The following is a 9,718-nucleotide window of genomic DNA, read 5'->3' on the forward strand; positions in this document are numbered from 1 at the left end:
GCTAAAACTTAGTATTATGTTTGGATGCTAATTAAAAAGACTAATCATGAACTAATTTCAAAACTAATTGCATAATCCACGGCTAATTGATGATATGAATATATTAATCCTAATTAACCCTTAATTAGCCTATGTTTATTGTAGCATCATATAGGCAAATCATTGCTAAATTAAGATTAATAGATTCGTCTCGCTAATTAGTCACCACTTATGCAATTAGTTCACATTTGATCCTTAAATATCATCTAAACGTAGCGTTAATTTTTAGTACTAAAGAACCAAACAGCCCCTGGATGGGTTTGGAAGGTCTAGTGAGCTAGAGAAGTCGTGTGAGGGTTTGTTTGTTTCATGTTTTCCCTAGCTTCTGTCAATCAGAAATCAAAGAAAATTTGAAAAGCTGGCTTTTGCTTCTCTGATTTTTTATGTACTGAGAAGCTAAAAATATATCACAAATTCAGTAGCAAAGAGTCAAAAGCTAGAAACCCAGCTTTTGACCTAAAAGCCTAAAAGTAGTAGCTCATACAAATAGTCTCTCAAGTTTTGACCTAAAAGCCTAAAAGTTGTAGCTCATACAAATAGTCTCTCAAGTATTTGAATACTAAATGATCTTGATATGTCCAGTCACAACCACGTTTTTTTTATGCTATCATATGCAATTTTCTGATTCGTAGGTGGGATAATGTAACTGCTGAAGGTATTTGTGCTGCCTGAGCCTTTCTTGATGCCCCAATTTTGTTATTTGGTTCTGTTATACTTTCTTAATTCCTCGTGTGCACTGCGCATAAACAATCACTGACAATAAGAAATACTACCAAGTTCGAAGAACCATATGTTTCCCAGATTATTTGCTGACTGAACATCACGCCAAATAACGCCTGATCCCACAATTGATCAGCAACCGATTATTACCAAAGCATGGAGATATCAGGATATGTACAGCCGTGGAATAGCTTGGCAAAGAAATTGTTGCTCAATCTAATTTCATTAACAGAGCGAAGCAAACGTTATGTATCTACAGTTCATCATGGGGTTTTGCCTTATCAGTGGTAGCAGCAGGTTGCTGATGCTCGAGTAGATAGCGAGCTGCCAAAGCAGCTTGTGCAGCTGCACCATAGGGGAGGGCATCTTCGTTGATGGTGAAGTAGGGGGAGTGATGGGGCGCCTGCGGTCCACGAGTCTCATTGTACATGCCCACAAAGTAGTAGTAGGTTGAGGGGATCGCCTCGGCATAGAACGAGAAGTCCTCAGCACCCATTAGCGGTTGTCTGTCCCTCACGTTCCTCGACCCAACCATCTCGCTGGCCACATTCACGAAGAAATCATGGAGCTCAGGGCTGTTGATGGTTGGGGGGAAGAATGGACGGTCCTTTGTGAGGAAGTCCACGCTAGCACTGCAGCGCTGCACGGATGCTTGAGACACAATCACCTGAGACATGAAAAATAAAGTAGCTGAAGTCCTCTATCCTCTGCAGGACAATCTACAGTGAAATTTTATCTGTAAGATGTTTATAACTCCAGAGGTGAATATAGCTGGGAACTCAGTGCAGGTGTCAAGAGTTCTGACCATTGTGACCCAGATGGCCAGATAGTTCCATATACAAACCTACCAACCCATAATAACTATGAGGAAACTGGTTTTGTAAGTTCAGTAATACCATTACCAAGGTGAAAGCTACAAGCCTACAGCTATATCTGTAATTTTCATTAAGAGTAAAGTGAAAGGAAAAAAACCTATTACAAGTACTCAAACAGCAAATTACATGTGCGTCTGTATCCATGCAACTTTCCAAAAATTGAGTTTATTCATGAGAATAAGTGTGAGGAACTGCTCTTGTGCTCAAACTGACAGCAGTACAATCTAACACAAAAGCAGAATAACGGAATGCACCAAATTTAGATGTGCATCAGCTTATTCGTTTATAATATACCCTTGGTTGTAGTATATATTTAAATTATGTGACAGCACATAGAATGTCGTGCCAGTGCCACTTGCAAAGTATCCACTCCTCTAAAGCTATCGATGAAATTCACAGATCAATCTGTTTTAAATTACTATTGTAGTTAGGTACAGTGACTAATTATCTTAACAGCAAATTCAAGTAGCCATATATCGAAGGTAATTTTGAATCCTTTTTTTTTCATCTAAGAGAACCTAACCGCAGAAAATAATTAAGAATTGACTACTGAAAGAGTAACACAAAGTTCCCAAACAAATGCTCTTACCTCTTCAATTCGCTGCTTCAATTGATTAAAACTCTCTTTCAGAAAGGCTCGGAAGGTGCCGCCTATAGTAACTGAATCAGGGATCACATTGAAGGCTCCACCTCCTTGAAACTTTCCAACTGTTACAACCTGCAGAACACAGCATGGATGCAAATAAAAAATCATAAAGTGGACTACTGGAGTGTAAATAAGGATAAATTGCCAAAGGTTCAACATAACAAAAGTACAATAGTCAATGCACTGAACAAAATGATGGGAGCCTGGGAGTAATGTATTGAATAAAAAATTGTATAATTCTTGCGATGCAAAATCATTTTTGCATATGAAACTACAATTTCTGTATTGAACAATTTAAGAGTTTAGAACTTAAGTTTTGAATAGTATTAGCAATATCTGTGCTGCCTAGCTATAACAAGTCCAGGAAAATTCGGGCTGCCCTCCTTTGTAGTTTCCGTGTTAGGACCAGGATAAAAAGTTCAACAAGATCTCGATGAATTTCAAACAGATCTCACAACACATGGCAGAATAATTTTATATAGTTTGTTCTATTCTGGTTCTGTAATTTAGACCAACAGGACAACACAGGACAGAAATTCTATGGAAGGGAACTATGTAGATCATAAAAATGGATATAGACAACGTCAATCAACAAATTGCTTCCATGCTTGGAAATTTATGGCATATAAGAACAAATTAAGTCAGCCAAGGATACGGAGGGTACCTGTGAGTCCAAGGGATCAGCTTCTCGGGAAACAAGTTGCTGAAGGCTCACAATAACATTTGAGGCAGCCAATATCGGATCTATAGTGTGATGAGGAAGTGCAGCATGCCCTCCCTTTCCACTTATTACGGCCTCAAAGAATCCACTCCCAGCCATAATAGGCCCTGGCCTGGATGCCAGTACACCAATAGGCACAGAATCAGCTATATGAAGCCCAAAAATGGCATCTATGTTTTCCAGAGCTCCAGCTTCTATCATTTTCTGGGCCCCACCGCCACCTTCCTCAGCTGGTTGGAAAACAAGAACCACTGTACCCTACATTAATAAACAAAATTTATAACCATAGAAACTCAAGGGTGACTAAAATTCAAAGATTACAAGACAGTTCATATAACTGATATGGAGGCAACTGAACTAGTGATTTAATCATAGTTTGAGAAAAAAAAACTAAGCAATTTAATAAGATTGCTCAATGTGGACTTCTAGGATTAGTTGTGTGCTTCCTAAACATAATTACTTAAACCAATATTGGCTGACTTAATGTGGATGCACGCTTTCCCTACAAAAAGAAACATAAGCAATTGATTAAAGGCATCTATTGTAGCAAATAAAAAGGCATAGAAAGAGCAATGTATTATTGCATTTCATAGATCTACACCTGAGACAAAAAAAATGACTTCCCTAGAATAAAAGAAGCTACCTCTTACAGATATAGCATCCATTTTAAGTTATACAAAATATAAGGAAGCTACCAGTAGACTATATTATGATACACTCTGTAGTCTTGGGATCATGACATTAAAAGGTAAAACTGGGTAAGAACTACTAGATGAGATATTTATTTTTAAACAAACAAAAACTCCAAAGAAAAAAAAAAACAGGCTCTGCATCTTTATCATTTTTCCAAATCTACAAAGGATTGCGAACATGTAGCTTAATGCAATGAAAGCAAGAAAAGGATTGCAATATACAAATGTTAAACATCTTATATAGTTTTTAAGGCTATTCTATCATTATTTAATCAACAAATCTCTCTTATGATTGCCACAAATATAGAGCAGGTGCAAGGTAAACCATCAAAATTAATACATATATACCACTAGAAACAATACATCAAATCAAACAGATATCCATGTTTGCCAAAATGAAGGATTGGACATCCAAACAACTCTTGCTAATACTCATACTTTTAACAATCAATGATTTATCCATATTTAAATTTATTCAGATATCTCACTCGAAGTTTGAAGAGAGAATTTCAAATATTTCAAAACTTTTCATTGCACACTGAGAAATTTGCATTGCTTTATATACAGAAAATATTTTAACCAACCTTCAACTCATCACGATGCTCCTGAAGAATCTTAGCAGATCCCAACAGCATAGCAACATGTGCATCATGTCCACAACCATGCATCTTCCCGGGAACTTTGCTCTTGTGTTCCCATTCCACACTTTCCTGTAAAACAGGACACCAATTTTAACTGGTAGACAAATACAAGATAATCATACTTCTTTGAACAGATGTAGCTTACTATAATTAAATTATCAAGAAAATAATTGAAATTTGATCCTACAATAATATTCAATTTTGGAGATTAGTACATTGAGAAGCAACTCTCAACATGCAATCAATTCAACCTGTACGAAATATGGACCTATGACACTACAAAAAATACATACAGAACATATCAATAGCAGGTTGTTAGAGAGCTGGTAAAACAAAAAAAGAAAGAAGATATTGATTTTCACATTCACCAATAGAAGAGATCATGCTCATGTGCACAATAAATTCAATCATATCAATCAGGTTCAAGAAGAACAAAATAATTATGCAATACACAAAATTACATATTTGTCTGGTCAATCACCACCTGGAACATGACCGAAGGCTCATATGACTGTTATAGATACACATAGGCAGCCCATGTGATTCATCATTTCAGTAAGAAGCCAAAGTTCTTTTTTCTGCACTGTATGTTCCTAATCAGGAAGGGCAGCTAGGGAACTACCTAGGAGTAGGTGCACACCTGTTCCTCCCTTTTGTTACCAGTGACCAGGATGTCTGCCATGAATGAATGAACTATAGTACATATGCATACTCCTACTCGATACTTCAATACTAGATCATTTCCATATCGCACGTGCTGTCCTCGATGGTCATTAGTCCTTACTAGTACTTTGTATTGCGCCGCAACAAATTTCAATGGATAAGGAATTCTAAAAAAGAAACCAATGACGAAATTTTAGCTTTCTGGTGACCACAATTCCTTTGAATCCCTGGCGTTCCTCTTCCCTTGACTAAGTCAAATTTAGTTTTGTAGCCACTAGAAGTCTAGAAGTGTGCAGGTCGTTTTTATAATCCAAGCTCTTGGTTGAAACAGAAACGGATTCGATAACCAGAGCAGAGACATTTGCCTCTATCCTTAGGAAAAGCCAGCAATAATTTATTTCCCAGAACCCGCAGCGAAATCAAGAAGCAGAGGAAGAGCAGCCAAGGGCCAGCGTAACCGGAGAAGAAGAAAAGAAAAAAAAAGGAAGGCGGTTACAGTTCCAGTCCCAGACCTGCAAGGGCAGCGCGTCCATGTCCGCGCGCAGAGCGACGAAGGGCGGGCCGCCGGTGCCGACTGTTGCCACGACGCCGGTGACGGCGAAGGGGTGCCTGTAGGGGATCCCCAGTGCGTCGAGCTCCCGGCGCACGAGCTCGCTGGTCTGGAACTCCTCGTATCCCAGCTCCGGGTTCTCGTGGATCCGCCGCCGCACCCCGACCATCCAGTCCGCGAACGCCGGCTCCTTGGCCCTGCGCAGGAGCTCCGCCGGGTCCTGCAGCGCCGCCGGCGCCGCAGCTAGGGACGGCCAGACGGCGGCGGCGACGACGGCGAGGGCGAGGCCCGCGAGCAGGAGAGGCGGCGCCGCGGCGGCCATGGGTTGTTGGCTCGGGTGGGTCTGGTTCGCTGACGAGGCGGAAGGAATCAGGTGAGAGCGAGACACGACAGTGAAGCCGGCCGGCCTTGCTTTTGACGCAAGCGCGCACGAGGGCGGCGCCTGGACCCTTTTCATTTTGATCACGATCTTTTTTTCCCTGGCTTTTTCCAGATTCATTCATGCAAGTGCGATTTTTTTGTGGCGCTCTGCGGGCGTGTGCGATCATTTCTGCTTTTGATTGTCTGTCCCTCTCGGGTAGTCTTTTGTTTCAAGACGTCTACGACTCTTGGTTGTATGTGGGCCTTTGTTTACTTCTCGAAAAAATTTGTAAAATAATACTGTAATGTTTTTTATATATAATAATTATTATTTAATTATAAATTAATTAGATTTTAAAATTTTATCTTGCAAATTGTATGTAAAGTTGTAAACTATGCAAGTTAGTTATTTTTTATTTATATTTAATGTTTTATACATTTATTATAAGATTCAATGTAACGAGAAACGGTAACGATACCTATAAGACGTCCGTCCGTCTAAACGTTGTTGTCCACTCATTTTGTTGCTCTCCCACGCCTTCTTATCTACTCATTTTTTCATCCCCACTCTTCTCTCACATCTCGCTGCTATTTCCACCGCTCGCACCATGCGGTCGCCCTTTCTGCCATGCGCGAGCCGCTCCTCCCTCTTTTTCTCCCTCCCTCCCCGCTGCGACCCACACGCCCTCCATGCCGCCGGAGTAGAGCACAATGGTGGCGGCTTTCAGTGAGCGGCGCAACTCCCTTCCTTCCTGCTCTTTCTCCCTCGCTCTCGTGACCCCCATGCATCTGGAGATAGAGACAACGACGCGGCTCCGACGGTGGGGGAGGGATTTGGATCCGAAGCCTTTCTCTCCCTTTTCCCTCTCTCCTCTTGTGGACCGGTTCTGAGCCCTCCTCTGCTCCTCCTCCACCTCTTGCTCCTCCTGCTCTTCCTCTGGGATCTAGATCTACCGGATATTGTGTTGGCTAGGGTTTCGGCGAGCTCTTGGGATTCAGTGCTCGTACGTGTTGTAATGGTGTTCTCTGGTTTTTGCAGTATGTTTTTCAGGTGATGTTGCAGTAGGATAGGGTTCCGACGAGCTCCTAGTTTCAGATCTCGTCATTGTTGCAATGGTTCTATCTAGACGTTACAGTAGGTTTTAGTCGTTGTTGCAGTTTTGTGTTTGAGATGTTTCAGTTGCTTCAGTCTGCATGTTGTAGTAGTTTGTTTTATGTTGTTACAACATTTGTTCGGTGTTGTTGTAGTACTATATCCATGGTGTTTTAGTTGCTCCATCCAATGCTTTAATCTGCATTGTTGTATTAGTTGTTGCATGTTGTTGCAACAGTTGGTCGATGTTGTTGTAATACTATGTCTATGGTGTTTCGGTTGCTCCATCTAATGCTTCAACCTATACTGTTGTATTAGTTGTTACATGTTGTTGCAATAACTGTTCTTTGTTGTTGTAATACTATATTTATGGTGTTTTAGCTGTTCTATCCAATACTTCAATCCGTATGTTGTAGTAGTTGTTTGCATGCTGTTGCAGCAATTGTTCTTGTTTGTTGTAATACGATATTTATGATGTTTCAGCTACTTCAACTTGTTTGTTGTAGCGGTATGTCAGGTGTTGTTGCACTATTATACATATTGTGTTGCAGCGTCAAGTATGGAGATAGGTTGTAGGGACGAGTTAGCGGCAGGCAGATCTGCTAGGGGCCGATAAAGCGAGGGGTAGGGCGGATCCCATGCTCGTTGGGGCGGAGGATGGGCTCCTTGCGCGGGGAACAGACGAAGTGTGGTCCTCTGTGTGGGGCGAGTGGGGCAGAGGTAAGTTGGTTGGGAGAGAGCGGATAAGAAACGGTCTTCCGGGCGGGACGAGTGGAGCAGAGCTGAGTTGGTTAGAGGCGGATGGGGTTTTCTTTTTTTCTGTGGCGCGGGTGGGGGGCTCGCCGTCCGGACGCGTTGTTGGCGCCAGACGTCCGGGCGCTAGCAGTTCCAAATGAGAAATATTGAATATTTTGCAAAAAAATTTCGGAGAGTAAGAGGGTGTTTTGGGACTGCTCCACAAACTCTACTCCATAAACTCTACCATGGAGCAGTTTCACAAAAAAAACTGGAGTTTGTAGAGTACCTCTTTAGGTGCTCTCACAACTCCACCCATTTTCCTCGAACTGAGTGCGTGGAGTTGAAACTGTTTGGCTAAAAAACGTGGAGTGAGGTTGAAAAACGTAGAGCAGAGCAGTCCTAAACACCCCCTAAACAAGGCCATGTACCGAGGCTTTGTTTTGGTAAAAAAATTTTGAGTTTAGCTATTGTAGCATGTTCATTTATATTTACAATTATTGTCAATCATGAGTTTAAAAATTTTGTCTCATAAATTACAGATAAATTATATAATTATATATTTAATATTTCATATATGTATCTAAAGATTCGATATGACAAAATTAAATTTTGAGAAACTTTTGCGAACTAAACAACACCTGGTGAGGGACTTGCCTCAAGCAAGTTACGTCGTAACTTATGGGCCTGCATCGGACGTGGAAAGAACATCTGACACTTAAGAACAGCTTGCTTCGTCTTTTCATGATGCAGCTGTCGCCCATCCACGTCGCGTCGTGCCTAATGATTTCCAAACGTGCCGCCATGGCACTATACGGCCTTAGCCCGGCTAGGCACGGCACGCCTCGGCACGGTATAAGAAGCGTGTCATGCCGTGTCGTGCCACCGTGCCGTAATGTTGGCCCAGGCACGACGCTAAAGAGTCTAAACCATGCCTAACGTGCCGTGTCGGCATGCCGGACTCTAAAACGTGCCTAACGTGCCGTGTCGGCACGCCAGCCCAGCGTGCCCATGCCGGCCCTGGCATTGATTTCACAAAAACACTCATTCAATTTAAAAATCCACTAGATAACTCCTAAGTCATCAAAATCATCACAAAATTCAAGGGAAATCAACAAGCAAAGAACCAGGCAAGTTTTGAAACTAAAACTAATTAAAAAAGGAGTTGTGCAATAGCTACCTCATTAAAAACTTGTTTAGGTAAAACTCACCCTTGTTAGAAACCCTAAAGTAGGAAAAGAGTACAACCAGCTCCAAATATTGTTCATAGGTTCATTACATTCATCATCCAATATTTCCATGTCCTAACAACTATTACAAAACCATTACATAAATTGAAAACTTAATCAACATCAAGATAAAGTGCTTCAAAGGCCTCTTCCAGCTCTTTATCTTCCACCATGTGCTATAGTCTTGATTTAGCATTCTCCTAGTCTTTGATGCATGTAAGTGCCTCCACAGTCTCAGGATTCAGACTTCGGCGACACTCCTCGATGATCCTGCCAGTAGTGCTAAAGGTAGATTTTGAAGAGATGGTTGACATAGGCACAATAAAGACACCTTTTACAAGAATAGAAAGCACAGGATAAGTAAGCTTATGCTCATGCCACCATTGCATGAGATCAAAGTCATCATCTAACTGGATCACAATGTCCGAGTCCAGGTAGGTGGCAAGCTCACTAGAGTTAGGAGCAGAAGCTGCCTGTAGTAAAGAAGTGGCAGACACACCTCTTGACTGATCGAGATTAGGAGGAAGGGAAGCACAGCCAGCCCCAATATCAAGCTCATCATCATCATAAATGTCAGCCCAAGCTATTCTTTTCTTACCAGAAAGGGATACAAGAACAATCCTTTTGAGCCTAACAGAGCCATGCATTACATCATACATGTTATACATTTTAAAAAGAAGAGCTCTTGTGTCCAGCAACTTATTGGTGCAATCAACATTAAAAAGAGAATTCAACTTTCTAAGCACTTTGGTAA

General features: G+C 41.4%; 1 protein-coding gene across 1 annotated transcript; it reads right to left on the bottom strand.

The window, feature by feature from the left end:
- On the bottom strand, positions 794 to 5,990 carry LOC110433956 (IAA-amino acid hydrolase ILR1-like 1). The gene is made up of 5 exons (XM_021457202.1): positions 5,510 to 5,990; positions 4,278 to 4,403; positions 2,945 to 3,259; positions 2,224 to 2,352; positions 794 to 1,426 (listed from the first exon to the last, which is right to left on the bottom strand). Exons 1-5 carry the CDS (start codon positions 5,867 to 5,869, stop codon positions 1,013 to 1,015), a joined length of 1,344 nt encoding a protein of 447 aa, XP_021312877.1. The 5' UTR covers positions 5,870 to 5,990; the 3' UTR covers positions 794 to 1,012.

This window comes from Sorghum bicolor, chromosome 3 (assembly GCF_000003195.3).
Source record: "Sorghum bicolor cultivar BTx623 chromosome 3, Sorghum_bicolor_NCBIv3, whole genome shotgun sequence".
NCBI classification, from domain to species: domain Eukaryota; kingdom Viridiplantae; phylum Streptophyta; class Magnoliopsida; order Poales; family Poaceae; genus Sorghum; species Sorghum bicolor.